Genomic DNA, 15,667 nt, shown 5'->3' with positions numbered 1-15,667 from the left:
ACAATTCCCCACACATTTATAGGTAAACACTTTTCAATATGTCTGCTTTCAATCCCGTTTTTTGTTATTACATGTCCACAAAAACCTTTCCGTGCTAAATTCCACTGATAAGGAAATCCATATGATAATGTGCTTAATGCTGCAACGTTTAGACTAGTATATTTTATTAAAATGGTTATTTATCCTACATTAGTAATTTGTTATGCTGTAAAACCAACACCAACGTCATTTTACTGTAATAGTTTAATCAGTGTCTGAGGAACATCTTGAAATGTTAGGCCTACCACCAGTAGTTCAGCACTGAAATTATTACTTCTGTCACAGGACACAGACCTCATACACAGACCAATACAATCAAATGTATATGTGACCCTAGACCACAAAAAGTAACACGGATATATTTGTAGCCAAAAATACATTGTACGGGTCGAAATGATCAAAAGTAAATATTAATATTAAGTCAAGATCATGTTCCATGAAGATATTTAGTAAATTTCCTACCATAAATATACCAAACTTAATTATTGGTTAATAATATTCACTGCTGAAAACTTCATTTGGACATCTTCAAAGGTGATTTTCTCAATATTTTGATTTTTTTGCACCCTCAGATTCCAGATTTCCAAATAGTTGTATATCTGCCAAATATTGTCCGATCATAACCCATACATCAATGGAAAGCTTATTTAAGTATAAGGTATCAGGTATAAGGTAAAGTTATCAGGTATAAATCTCAATTAAAAAGACCGTTATGACTGGATTTGTGGTCCAGTGTCACATATTTCCATTCACATACTTGTACACATTATTTTGAGGTTTCTACAGCTATTTCCTCTACTATATTTTCACTTCTGTGAAACTTCCTTTTAAAAGTCTTTGATAACATGCTGTATAGTCCATTTCTGTCCTGTGCATGTCTGCACAATAAGACGATAGTAGGAATCCTCTCCTTGTCCGATCTCAAGACATCGATTTGTGTTTCTGTTCCTTATTGCGTTTCCCTAAAAATGAAACAGAGACCAGATAATTAATTTTCTCTGATTATAACAGTACATGTTAATCACACATTTAGCAATGCTATAAACAATGTGCTGTAAAATACAGCAGGACTGTACCTGAGAAAAGTCCCAGTATATACTCAATCGTTTCTCCTTGGCATTTTTACAGTCATGCAGCGCTGGTGTATTTCCACTACCAGGATCCATTAGACAACGGTTAGAGTTATACGTGTGGGATTTGATGCCTCCAATGTAGACCTCTCCATTACGGGTGTAATAACAGTGCTGTGAGAGACAATCAAATGAAGAGTGCTTTTTGGACATGGTTCCTAAAGGTAAAGGTTTACACTCACATACAGTACCTGAGGGTCATAGTAATGACATTCATACAGAACAGGGACACTTCCAGGAACTTCACCTTGATCAACACAGTAGACTGTCTGGAGGTCATTCTTCAGCTGCCATGAGAAATAAACAGCGACAGTTTAGGGATAAATAGTTTAGATGGACCAACTTTATTTAAATCTATTTTGGAGGGGAATTGTATCAGAAGACTTTGAGCATCTATTAAATAATATCTTACCACACCATAACCAATTATGTCTTCCCAGCTGTCTAGAAGAGGATATACATTTTCCAGATACCATTTGAAGGGCTTACATTTGAGTTTCTCTCTTAACTTTTTTCTTTCGGTTACATCACCAATATCAATCCCATGATTCTGAAGAAAAAACAGTTCATTTATCAACCAGGTCCAGGCTGATATGAGAATCAGTGGAATTAGAAGTTATAAACAAGACGGTTAATATTCAGTTTCAGCTTGAGCTAACCTTAAAACAAAGTTTACTGTTCCTCTTACCTTAAGAGGGAGATTCCAGGCAATATTCACATTTGATTTATATTCATCCAGCCAGATTTCAGCCACTCTCAGGGCGTTTCGAATCATGGGTTTGCTGAGATCTGGTGAATATGGCTTATGTTCTCTTTCAATGTGTGCGATCTTTGAACATGGCACCACTTCAATACTCCCACCGCAGAGCCAGACCTGATTTATATATTACTGATCAAATTCAAGCACTTTCACATACATTATATGCATTCTTTTGGAGCCACTGTTTGTATTACTGACTTACACGTATTGCAAGTTCAACATTTTCACCTCCATAAATTGTCATTCCTTCATCCAAAACTCCAATTTCTCCCAGGAATTGACGATCAGCGGCAAGAATACCCATGATTGAGGGACTCCTAACAATGCAGAAAAATCAAACTACTTGTACGTTCTACTACCATCAAATCATAAACCGCAAACTGTAGCTAATACAAAATAAACTATGGTAATAGTTTACACATGATGCTGCATTTACTCCGTTCCCAGCATGATTACAAAAACGACTCATTATGAGCAAGTAAAATTGTTGAGGAACAAGAAATCAACCGTTTTAAATAAATGTTGCATTACCCACTCAACCAATTCATCAAAAACACAGATTCATTTAGGAATTGTTTAAACGATTAGTTCAAAAACACAGATTCAGTAATTAAACAAGCAACCATTTTTAAAGGCTGCATGGTTTGCTTAGCTGATTCATTCTAAAAACACTGATTCATTCAGGAATCAAATAAGCAACCATCTTTATAAATGGTACATTGCCAACTCATGTTGCGTTGTTTGCTCAACCGATTTGTTAAAAAAAACTAACAAAAAATATATTATTTAGAAACTAAATAAGCAAATAAATGTTAAATTATTTGGTCAACCACTTTGTGAAAAAAAATATAGTAAATAATAATAATAAAAAAATCTGTATGTGGCACTATCCAGGGGCATTTAAAATTAATTGAAGGTGAAGGGAAAGTGATTAATAACAATAGTGGAAAAAGTTGGAGCACGTACTTCCCTGGTACTGATGGGTCGTTGTTTTTGTACCATTCTGGCCGGAAGGACTCGTACATGCACCAGAGGTTCCAGTCGAATGCATGAGCAGATGGAGTATACTCAGTAACCTCCAGTGTGTCAAAAAGCACATTGTCAAACACTGGTGACACCACTACTGTCCTGTCTGCTTTGATTCTTGCAAGTAGTGGCTCTGCCCTAGAACAATACGGCAGTCAAATGTATATTTAGCAGAGATATGAAATCCCTCTAATTACTAAGCATGGGCTAATGTTTACCATTCCAAATGAACTTCAATGTGCGCGTCCAGAATGGCTATCACCTGACCTGTGGCCGCTTCCCAGCCTGAGATTCTGGCCTTGGCAAGCCCCATCTGCGCTTTGTGTCTCACTTTCTTGATTAAACCAGGGTTGTCTTTATTAATTCGATCAATATATTCATCTAGAGCCAATTGCAGATCCTCTGTCGAGAAATGAAAAACATGCAACAGAATAAATTGTTATATTAAACAATTCATATTTGGAGTATGAGTCTCTATATTTTCCATAAATTAAATATCAGATTTATGCTTGAAAAATAAATAAGAAAACAGCTAATATTAGATAAAATAAGACAAATGTTAAGGGTAAAACTAACCATTGGAGCTGTGGTCGTCCACCAGGACGATCTCCTTTAGCAAATGAGCAGGAGTTTTGTCGATGATGCTGCAGATTGCCCTTTTAATGACTGACAGAGCCTCATTAAAGTAGATCAAAATCACACTAATGGTTGGCAGGTCCTTAGGGTAGATCTTCACAGTACATCTGCATATATATATATATATATATATATATATATATATATATATATATATATATATATATATATATATATATATATATATGAATACATTACATTTGATAAACCGATAACTCTGTTTTTAACAATTTTCAATTTAACAATGTGCAATCTCAATTAAACTGCAGTTGGGTTATTTAAATTAGTTTAAAAATAACAAAACAATATAGCTAACTAATACAATAAAACACAACAAAAACATGACATCATAAAAACATAATTTGGTAAGAAAAAAATTGAGTTATCTGTTTTTGCAAATGAACTCTTCATATATTAATATAGAAAATACATCTTCGGCTAGAAAACAGTAGTTAAGGAGTTACCTGATGCTTCGAGTATCAGGGATTGTTCTGTTCAGTGGTAATCTGTTACTGAGGAACGCATTGTATCCAAATTCCTGAAACTGCCTCTCTGCTTCCATTTGTTCTTCTTCTGTGAGTTCGGCTCCCCATGAACGGAAAAGAGGTGATTGTGGATACAACTTCTTTTTTGTGATTTTTTGTTCCACAACAGCCTCTTGATTTTTGACCTCTATTACTTTGGCTGAAAATGAAAGTACGGTATACAGGTTCTGGTCATATAATTAGAATATCATCAAAAAATTTAACTAATTCCATTCAAAAAGTGAAACTTGTATATTATATTCATTCATTACACACAGACTGATATATTTCAAATGTATATTTCCTTTAATTTTGATGATAATGTGAATGAGGAAAATCCTAAATTCAGTGTCTCAGAAAATTAGAATATTGTGAAAAGGTTCAATATTGAAGACACCTGTCACACTCTAAACAGCTAATTACCTAAAAACACCTGCAAAGCCTTTAAATGGTCTCTCAGTCTAGTTCTGTAGGCTACACAATCATGGGGACGACTGCTGACTTGACAATTGTCCAAAAGATGAACATTGACAACTTGCACAAGGAGGGAAATACACAAAAGGTCATTGCAAAAGAGGCTGGCTTTTCAGAGAGCTCTGTGTCCAAGCACATTAACAGAGAGGCAAAGGGAAGGAAAAAAGATGTGGTAGAAAAAAGTGTACAAGTAATAGGGATAACCGCACCCTGGAGAGGATTGTGAAGCAAAACCCATTAAAAATGTGGGGGAGATTCACAAAGAGTGGACTGCAGCTGGAGTCAGTGCTTCAAGAACCACTACAAACAGATGTATGCAAGACATGGGTTTCAGCTGTCGCATTCCTTGTGTCAAGCCACTCTTGAACAACAGACAGCGTCAGAAGTGTCTTGCCTGGGCTAAAGATAAAATGGACTGGACTGCTGCGGAGTGGTCCAAAGTTATTTGTAAGTTAGTTCTCTGATGAAAATAAATTTTGCATTTCCTTTAGATATCAGGGTCCCAGAGTCTGGAGGAAGAGAGGAGAGGCACACAATCCACATTGCTTGAGGTCCAGTGTAAAGTTTCCACAGTCAGTGATGGTTTGGGGTGCCATGTCATCTGCTGGTGTTGGTCCACTGTGTTTTCTGAGGTCCAAGGTCAAAGCAGCCGTATACCAGGAAGTTTTAGAGCACTTCATGCTTCCTGCTGCTGATCAACTTTATGGAGATGCAGATTTCATTTTCCAACAGTACCTGGCACCTGCACACAGTGCCAAAGATACCAGTATCTTGTTTAAGGACCATGGTATTCCTGTTCTTAATTGGCCAGTAAACTCGCCTGACCTTAACCCCATAGAAAATCAATGGGGTATTGTGAAGAGGAAGATGCGATATGCCAAACCCAACAATGCAGAAAAGTTGAAGGCCACTATCAGAGCAACCTGTGCTCTCATAACACCTGAGCAGTGCCACAGACTGATCGACTCCATGCCACGCCGCATTGCTGCAGTAATTCAGGCAAAAGGAGAACCAACAAACTATTGAGTGCTGTACATGCTCATACATTTCATGTTCATACTTTTCAGTTGGCCAAGATTTCTAAAAACCCTTTTTTTGTAATAGTCTTAAGTAATATTCTAATTTTCTGAGAGACTGAATTTGGGATTTTCCTTAGTTGTTATAATCATGAAAATTAAAAAGAAATAAACATTTGAAATATATCAGTCTGTGTGTAATGAATGAATGTAATATACATGGTTCACTTTTTGAATGAAATTAGTGAAATCAACTTTTTGATGATATAATAATTATATGACCAGCACCTGTACAAACAAGCGTTGAGATCATGAAGAAATAATATGTTCTCAAATGTATGTAATGAGCACAAACTCACCTATTTTATAAACTTGATCTTCTATTCTCTTCAGTCTTCTGAGAATCTCCAGATCTTCTGGCCTTTGTAACCTGTTCCTCACCTGTCCGATAAATGACATGTACACAAGACTGTAAACTACTACAGCGATAACTAACAAACACACCACTTTTGCTGCAATCTTCATTTTCCAAATGTCTTACGACGAGGTATATGAAGACCTGTACATAAACCTGAGTGTCAACAAATGTGTACTTTGATTTACGCAAGCCACCTCTGATAATGAAATGGGAGTGGTTCAAGTTTTGCCGATTTGGTCAGAGGCATGAAGTCAAAGTTCCAAAGTTCTATTTGTATTTCAATACTTTATATTTTAAAATATAATTTTATCCTGTGATGCAAAGCTATTTTTAAGCATCATTACTCCAGCCTTAGTATCACAAGATCCTCCAGAAATCATTCTGATATGCTGAATAGTTGAATACAGTTGTGCTGCTAAATTGTTTTTCACAATTCTTTGATTTTTTTTTTAAATGTAATTCTTTGTTAGACAATATATTATTAAACAAGAAACATGGGATCTTGCAACACAAGAAAACTAAACTCTAGAATTAAAAAATACACTGAATAGCCTAATGTTCATGCGATCAATACTAATCTCTATCAAACATGTACAGCCCCTATAACTTAGCATACAGATCACATGTCATTTTAAAGACACTTAATATTAAACTCTTGCAAATATGTTGTCCACAAAACAGGTCAAATTTTTAAAATCACTGTTAATCACTGTTAAAACTGTATTTGTTTTCTTACATTTGAGGGGCAAACATAAGGTTAATGCATCACACTCAAAACAAGAGGGGAAAAAACATGCCAAGGATATAAGGTTGAATATCTTTATTTATGTACAGAAGCAAAACTAGACAACACGTTAGGGCCAGCAGAGATCTGACTGGACACAAGAGCAACTGCCGCTTGTTTAATAGCTGACTGTTTTAGCAGGCTTGGTCTCTCCGATCTCCGCATCCAGGTAGCGGTAACGGCGATGACGACGCAACGTTTCAATGGCCTTCTGCTCGATGGAGGACGGTGTGATGCCCAAATCCTCCAGTCCTGGCAGGTCAGGGTACTTCATGTCCGTTGTGTGGAACTACAAAAGACCATTTTTATGGTCAGCTATTTATGGTCTTGACAGCAAACAAAATCTCTCACTTTGTAATGCTCTGAAACACATACCCGGTCGACTTTATCACGGGTCGTCCAGGGCTCGAATGGGTTCATCTCAAAAAATCTTGCGATTAGGCTAAAACCAGAAAACACAAAGGGAATGTATTCAAACTTGTGTAAATTGTCAGGTTAAAGGTGAACTTTGTATGATATTTGTATGATACATTCTCTTGACCCATGGCATTAAATGTTGTATTCAGTGCAACAACGACAAAAGATCTACTGTCCTCAGAATTTCTTGTTTTGTTTTCCAATACAAATATCTAAACATCCTTAAATCGAGATAAAAATTTACTTGAGATGAAAACGAAACATATGAAGTCTCGTTTTCTGAAAAGTTTATGCTTAAAACAAGATCAAACAAGAAAAACTAGTTTTCCCTTTGCGTTGAGTTGATTTTTCAACTTGCCAGACACTTGTTCTTGTCTTTAAGCATAAACTCACTTCATCTTTATAAACCTCTAATAAAACAAGACTTCTTATTTTATGCAATTTCGCTTCTTAAGTAAATGTAGAAGTTCATTTAAATGTGTTTAATAATTTACACTGGAAACAAGCCAAAAACTAATGATAACGTGGTCAGAAGGTATAGTAATAGATATAATTACATATTCTAGTTTTTGTTTTCAAGCCATAAGGTTCTTTTTTTTGTAAATTAAATAAAGTAATTGAGATCTGTTATATCTTAAAGTATGTTATTTTATAGTTTCAATTTATTCCTTACATTTCCTTACCCTGTCTTAAAAAAAACCTGTCTAGGTGACACTATAAACCTGCTGCTTCTTTAAGAGAAGTAATGTAGAGCTGAAACAACGAATCGATTTAATCGATTAAAATCGATTATTAAAATAGTTGTCAACTAAATTAGTAATCGATTCGTCGCTAAATAAATTTTATTTGCCATAAGCGGCTCATTTCGTGCATATTTCAAATCTGCAGCGACCAAAGTGTGGCAGTAATGAGCCACCGGAGGTTTTACTCAGCCAGTACAGCAGGTGAAGTAGCGAATAGCCAATAGCTGGCCTCGTTTTATGTCACGTGCTTCCCGAACAGCGTCTCTGCAGCATTCAGCAGGAAGTGGGAGTACTTTACTTTGAGCCTTCAAAATGAAGAGTAACCTGTAAACTCTGCACTACTGAACTGTTTAAGGGGCCGTTCGCATATTGTGTCTTTTGCGTGCTCAAGTACGTTATTTCCTATGTAGGCGCGCAGTATGCACTCTCATACTGGAAGCGACGCGGTCGCGACACGCACGCGGTGCGATGCGCCCGTTTTTCCAGGCGCGTCCACACCGCATCCATTTATCCTTTGCTGAAATTTCCGGGTCTTCATGGAGAGGGCACGTCATGGTTGCTTAGCAAAGGCAGACGCCTCAGGGGAAAGAAGGAGAAAGCGGCGCGACTAGCGTTTTCCACGCGTTTTTAGGTGCGATATGTGAATGGCCCCTGAGAATTTTATTTGTGCAGATTCTCCAGTACAAGGTTGTTTGCAAATGTTAAGTCGTAAAAGCTGATAACATTGCTTTTTAACAGTTAACATTTAAAGCTTTACAAACATGTTATGTGATCAGTTTGTCGTTTACCAGTTCATAATTCAGACTTGCAGCCTAATTATGACTGAATGAGAGAGGTAAATGTTTGAGTATATTTAAAATGCACTTCTTTTCTAAGGCCGGGTTCACACCGCAAGTTGCAGCAGAGCAGAAGCAGCGCGTTAGCAGCAGGTAGGCAGAGCAGAAGCAGCGCGCGCCTATTTTGCTTTCACACCGGCAGCGGAGGCAGCGCGCAACTGAACAGCAGATTTTGGTCAGAGTGCTCTATAATGGGTACGTTCGCATTGCTTTATTTCCCCATTTAAAATACATTTAAATAAAAAGACTTGGCAAGAAGCTTTTTTAATTAATAATTTCATTGTTACTTTTGTTGGATCTTTGTTTTGCTGTCTTTGTTTTCCGTGCAGTATACGTGTTGTTGATAGAAGAAAGGCCATTGCGCAATTTTTTTTAAGGAGACTAAAAAGACGCAGACTTTAGGTTCATCCCATTAACCGACGTAGGAGAGAACATGGTGCATATTACCATCTTGTCACTGGGTTTGTTTGCAATCAAATCTACCAAAAAACACCCTGAAAACCAATTTAATAAACGGTTTTAAATTATGTGTATTGTAAATGGTTCACAGCCTTGACTTCCTGCTCATCTTGAAATCAGCATTTACTTGTTTATTATAAATGCATGTATCACCTGCTTTTGTTATTTGTGTGCTTATGTGTAATTTAGAAATTGTAAATGAATGGTTCCAATTGAATCAATTTTGAATCAAATATTGAGTTGTTTGCTCGTGTGCCAGCGAAAGCGTCAAAAACACTATAAAATGTATTACCATCTGCAATAAGAGCCGCTGCAACTTCATCCCATGCTTTTTCCTTCTCCTGCAAGTCTTTATAAAGTACATTGTGTGGATCATAAAGAACTTGATATTTCTCAACTTCCACGATGAGACGAGTGTCGTCCATTATTGTCTTTCCAGGTGCACTCTGAAGACCACTGCCTGTGACACCACGTGCTGTTGTTTATGATTGTCAGCACGACATCCGTTCTTCTGCCAATATATAGTCCTAGTTAAAAGAATACGACAACTACTAATAATAAATAAATCTCCAAGGCTAAACTAGCAATATTAATTATTTAAAGTTGTTTTTGTATTTCGGCAAAATGTCTATTTTTGGATAGAACTGTAAGTACTTTAACAGATTTTGTAAAAAAAAGAAAAAGAAAAAAACAATATATGAAAAAAATATAATAAAAAATTGAAAAATATGTGGTTTAAAATATCATAATTTTTTAATGTAATTTGCTAAGAACACAGTAGATATCATTAATGCAAATTTTGGGCAAAATTCGTTTAAGTACATGTGTATTTTGGCCATGATCATGATCATTTTGGCCATGGTCACTTTATCTTCTATACATATTTTTTTTATAATAATTTCCTTTTCGTAACATACTCTAGTTCTTGTTAAAACACCCTAGATGTGCTTTATTTGTGCAGTTAGAGCACTTTTTGTGTGAAATCTATTTTGTCTATCAAAGGTGTACTTTCACTTTAACTGAGCGTCAGCAGAGCAGCAAAAATAGACCCAGCGCCGAAACGATCGCGGCACTGCTGCTTCTGCTCTGCTTCTGCTACGCTCTGCCGCGCAGCCTCTGCGTGCGGTGTGAACGCTCTCATCTGTTAACATAGGCGCCGAAAAAAATACGCGCTGCTTCTGCTCTGCTGCAGCTTGCGGTGTGAACCCGGCCTAAGTATTCACTGCTCTTTTTCACACAGCAGGTTTTTTGTGTGTGTCCCAATTTTTTTTTTTTCTGGACAACCTTCTGATGGATTTTACTTTAAATTGTGAGTTCCATTCAGGTTTCATGCCATTGGCACTTTTTTTCGAAGGATTGTTTACAATTTCACAGCATAAGCTATAAAGCTTTTTCCCAGTAAATAATAAAATACAATGCACTGCAATTTTATTCTGTTTTATCCTTATACTTTGTGAAAATATGTTCTCAAAGATTCCTTAAGCTTTGTTTGGGATGTTAAACTACTTTAGGAGCTCTAAGGACTGCCATGGTGAAAACAATGTTTGAAATCTCCTTGTGAATTTTGCTAGAGTATGGGTCAGTGTTTTGATTGCAGAAGAGTTCGACAAAGGATTACTAACATAATAAAACAACTCCAGGTATATTTTTGATGAGGATATGACAATGCAAAATGGTTAAAATCTCTTAAAAATCTATGCTGAATGATAAAGACCCTTTATTAATAATTTACTTGGGGAAAAAATTGAAAAAACTAAAATATAAGTACATAAACCGATTAATCGATTAATCGTAAAAATAATCGACAGATTAATCGATTATCAAAATAATCGTTAGTTGCAGCCCTAAAGTAATGTAAATAGATTTTTTAGAAAATGCTTACTGATAGAGAGGGCGAGGTATGGGGTAAGCCAAATAAGGCCTGTGGGCCAGGGCATATACGTACTCCACCAAGTCATGAAGTAGATACCGGTTTGGCCTGTGGAGCAAGAGATTCATTTCACATTGTTTCGGACAGAAGAAATCATAGATCGGAAATTGTGAATTTGAAAAAAAGACCCATACCCAACTAATGCATATGTTTTTCCATTTGCATCAGGGTCTTTAATGGCACTGACGATGGCTTTGGCCACATCCACCACCTTAAAAAAAATAAAATATCGCATCTTTAATCTGAAATAATCATAAACCATGATGGCAAATATTTACATTCCCTTCTGTTCATATTGGTTGATACTCACATGAACAGGCTGTTTGACTGTCTGCTTGCCCATTGCAATGAGAGGAACAGCTTTGCCAAACCAACGCATGTCTAAAAAAACAGCAATTACAGGAAATATCCATTTAACAACTGGGTCAACTGTCCCTTTAAGACAGAACAAATTCTACTTCTGTCATCACAAAACATACAACAACAAGGTATATATTTTTTTATGTTAACAATCAGTATCTGATTTCAGGATATAATCAGAAACCTACTAGCAAAGTGGTTCAAGAACCTATCCTCTCTTCCGAAGCACTCCGAAGGTTTCATAATGATGGCGTCGGGGAACTCTTCCCGAACCACTGCCTCACCTACAGCCTGCAGGAGTCAAACACATGACCAGGTATGACACAACAAAAACACAATTATCCACTTTACCTTCGTAGAATGTATTAGTGTTGACTTGATCTACCTTAGCAGCCTAAATTGCTATTTGGCACACGCATGGTTTTTAATTAAGCGTGTTATATTATTAAACCATTACCTTATTCCTTAGGTACTTGGAAGGGCTGCGGATATCTGCGTTGAGATGGGACATATGGATGAACTTTTTGATTCCGGCTTCACGAGCTGCCCTTGCGATCTGCTGGGGGATGGAGACGAAGACGTCTTCGAACTTGTAGTTGCTTTAAAAGAGGAAAAAAGACAGCATGTTTAATAGAAACATAATCTTTTGGAATACATCTACAGACCACCTTGAGGTATCGGAATAAAAACTGTTTAGTTTAGAAAGAACTGAGTTGAAACAAAAGACTGATCATTTCTTTTAATCATATTTTTGAATCACATTGCAATTTTTATCAGAATAACCACAATTATATTTTTTCCCTAAATCATGCAGCGCTGTTTTCTAGTACCTGGTCTCCCACTCTCTTCCCACGAGGTTGATCACAACGTTGGAGTGAGAAATCGCTCTTTTGATCGATTCCTTATCCCTTGCATCCCATTCCTGTAAAAGCATTAAAAAGCATATTAGAGAGGAAACTCGTCTTCTGGAAATAACTTGAATGCTGGTGAGTGCATTTACCATAAAGAGGATCTGGCCTAGATCACCCATAGGTCTGAGGTACATGAGATCGTACTGGTCACATCGGTGAGGAATCACGATCTGGGAGCCAATACGTCCTAAAACAAACCCATACTTTATTTTTCAAATCGGTGAAATGACAATGGATAATATATAAGTGAATGAATAATACGTTTTTACGATGAATAATATCATGACTCACCGAGTCGGTTGACGACATATCTCCCCAGAAAGCCAGTGGCTCCAAACACTGTCGCTGCTACTCCACTGAAAGACGAGCGGCCTCCTTTTCCTCGGGGCACCACAGCATGATGGATCTTCCTGTGCTGAACCGTCACAGGACCAGCCGCCAGCAAAACCGGAGAACAGGCACCTGATGAGAAAATGATATACATAAATAAAATATAAATAAAGAATATATATATATATATATATATATATATATATATATATATATATATATATATATATATATATATATATATATATATATATATATATATATGTGTGTGTGTGTGTGTGTGTGTGGGTGTGTGGGTGTATAAAATATAAATAAAAATATATATATATATAAAAATATATATATATATATATATATATATATATATATATATAAATAAAATTATCTCATTGGAATATGTAAATTGAGTATATGTCTGTTGTTGTTCTTTGGTTTTATTCTAAATGGATGTTATGTGGTTATTTATTTTATGTAAAACAATAATAAAAAGTTTATAAAAACATACACATACATATTTATGTCTACATAAATAATTCATGTACATTGATGAACCTGTAATTTAACCCTATAAAGCCTACTGTATAATACTTGGTACATGCATTTCTAAGGCCTTTTAAATTACATTCAACAATAGAAACTGTGTTACACAATCTTCTAGAACGACTTCAATGTGACACAAAACATAAAACCGATATGAAACGTTTAAAAACTAAATGTTTTAAAATCTAAACCTACAAAACACTCACTATTCTTTTTACTAGTCAGGCTTTACATGGTTAACCGTGGTAAAAAGCAATACGACTTTCAGAATAACAATACTTCGCATACAAACATTACGTTAAAGGTTGCAGATCGTATAAAGGAAATGGAAATTGATAAAACAAGCATTCTGGGTATCTTCTGTGCGCTTGTGATGTGTATAAATACTTGAATATGTTTTAACACGTAACGTTATTCTCCGGTTATGCTGCAGCACGCCACACAGAAAAATATTAACGTTACTTCATTAAGTTGAAAATGTGACAAAACTAAGGTTCTACAGTAAAAAATGACTGTGTTTATAGTTTTAAATGGCATGAAAGCATATTTCTGACAATAGTAATGTATTAAAGGTGAGGCTGAGGCCTGATGTCTTCAGCCGGGGTCACAAAACACAAGACAACGATTTTGTTTAAACGTCATCTAATCGCTTTATCGTTCGTCTTGTTAACCTTCTAATCTATATGAATGTTTCTGTACAGTCACATTGTCCGTGTGGTAAAGTAATCTAACTGCGAGCTCACCTGAGAGCTTGGGAAGGACACCCGCAGGACGGCAAATCAGAGCGACAGCCGCCATGATTCTGGCCGTCAGTACGGAGGACGGAGGCTGAGGAGGGTCAAACGCGAAGCGATAAAAGCGAAAGCTGAAAGGTACGGTAAAAAAGTAAGATTTTTATATGGTGTGAAATACCTCAAAGAAGCAAACCTAAGCTGTAAATATATTACAAAAAATAAACAGAACACTTAGCCTACATAAAGGGTTTTCCCACACTTTGCACTAAAGTTGAGGTAAACCTATAAAAGTATTTATGTATTATTTGTAATTATTTTATTGTTTAGACGCAGTATAATCAACCGTCTATGGCAAGCTGTCGTAACATTTAATCTATAAGCCATACTACTATCTTTTTTCATGTTACTAGTACTTATTTTTTAGATACTAGTATGCTTTCCATTATATAGGTTACGGTACTAGTGCTTATTCTTCAGCTACTAGTGCTTATTCTTTAGGGTGTTTATTCTTTAGGTACTAGTGTCTTTTGTAAAGTTATCAAGCTCATCAAGAAAATGCCAAGAGTGTGCAAAGCAGTAATCAAAGCAAAAGCTGGCTACTTTGAAGAACCTAGAATATGTCATATTTTTTTCAGTTGTTTCACACTCTTTTGTTATGTATATAATTCCATATATAATTCCACATGTGTTAATTCATAGTTTTGATGCCTTCAGTGTGAATCTACAATTTAAATAGTCATGAAAATAAAGAAAACTCTTTGAAAGAGAAGGTGTGTCCAAACTTTTGGTCTGTACTGTGTATATATATATATATATATATATATATATATATATCAATAAAACGATAAACGATTATGGTTATTATTTCTAAATAAACACACTAAACAAAGTAAATAAAATTACTTTTGTAATAACACTATTTCACTATAATATACAAAACTGAGTAGTCTATAAGACCCCTTAATCGCTTACGTCACTGTGACATCACCGCTCTAGCTGGAGGCAAAACATAAGGCAGAACTCATAGCAGGTGCGCTAAAAGTTTGAGGTTTTGACTTTAAAATGTCTTCTCGTTGTGTTTTTGGCTGCAAAATTAGAAGGAACAGTATTATTGTTTCAAAACTAAAGTTTTACCGGATCCCGGCAGACATTCCTTCGCAGAAATCAAGAAGACAATTGTGGTTGAATGCAATACGGCGTACAGACTGGACGGAGATGATCATAAATAATGCTCGTTTTTGCAGTGCACACTTCATATCAGGTTAAATAATCTATTCATATGAACTGGTGTGTTGGTTTTATCTAGTAATTAAGCAAGTTTCTGTTTTATAGGTGAAAAGTCGCCAACCTTCAGGAGAGGCATCCAGCTGCAGCCCCGCAGACTCACTTCTTGCTAGACACCAGTGGCTGGACACCAGTGGATGGACAGCAGACGTAGGCTGTCTATCCACTGGTGTCCAGCCACTGGTGTCTAGCCGGAGGTGAATCTGCGGGGCTGCAGCTGGATGCTATTGGGAAATTCAGCTGAATAACATTCAGATAGACTCGTCCAAATGGCTACAGTAGAGTTCAATAAAAAAATTACTAGTAAAATAAAAAA

At 36.1% G+C, this 15,667-nt stretch overlaps 2 protein-coding genes across 2 annotated transcripts; both read right to left on the bottom strand.

Moving 5' to 3' along the window:
• Positions 1 to 38: 38 nt before the first annotated feature.
• Positions 39 to 6,696, bottom strand: LOC113043090 (probable polypeptide N-acetylgalactosaminyltransferase 8). The gene is made up of 11 exons (XM_026202239.1): positions 5,965 to 6,696; positions 4,056 to 4,275; positions 3,532 to 3,698; positions 3,174 to 3,357; positions 2,896 to 3,093; positions 2,132 to 2,246; positions 1,858 to 2,043; positions 1,582 to 1,719; positions 1,361 to 1,456; positions 1,116 to 1,283; positions 39 to 1,001 (listed from the first exon to the last, which is right to left on the bottom strand). Exons 1-11 carry the CDS (start codon positions 6,128 to 6,130, stop codon positions 867 to 869), a joined length of 1,773 nt encoding a protein of 590 aa, XP_026058024.1. The 5' UTR covers positions 6,131 to 6,696; the 3' UTR covers positions 39 to 866.
• Positions 6,697 to 6,828: 132 nt separating this feature from the next.
• Positions 6,829 to 14,182, bottom strand: LOC113043095 (NADH dehydrogenase [ubiquinone] 1 alpha subcomplex subunit 9, mitochondrial). Its single transcript, XM_026202244.1, has 11 exons — positions 14,077 to 14,182; positions 12,755 to 12,925; positions 12,553 to 12,650; positions 12,383 to 12,474; positions 12,010 to 12,151; positions 11,741 to 11,843; positions 11,503 to 11,573; positions 11,327 to 11,403; positions 11,145 to 11,240; positions 7,183 to 7,249; positions 6,829 to 7,096 (listed from the first exon to the last, which is right to left on the bottom strand). Exons 1-11 carry the CDS (start codon positions 14,129 to 14,131, stop codon positions 6,926 to 6,928), a joined length of 1,143 nt encoding a protein of 380 aa, XP_026058029.1. The 5' UTR covers positions 14,132 to 14,182; the 3' UTR covers positions 6,829 to 6,925.
• Positions 14,183 to 15,667: the final 1,485 nt, after the last annotated feature.

Source organism: Carassius auratus, chromosome 25 (assembly GCF_003368295.1).
Source record: "Carassius auratus strain Wakin chromosome 25, ASM336829v1, whole genome shotgun sequence".
NCBI classification, from domain to species: Eukaryota; Metazoa; Chordata; class Actinopteri; order Cypriniformes; family Cyprinidae; genus Carassius; species Carassius auratus.
The sequence above is the reverse complement of the archived record's forward strand: the minus strand, read 5'-3'. Positions and strand labels throughout refer to the sequence as shown.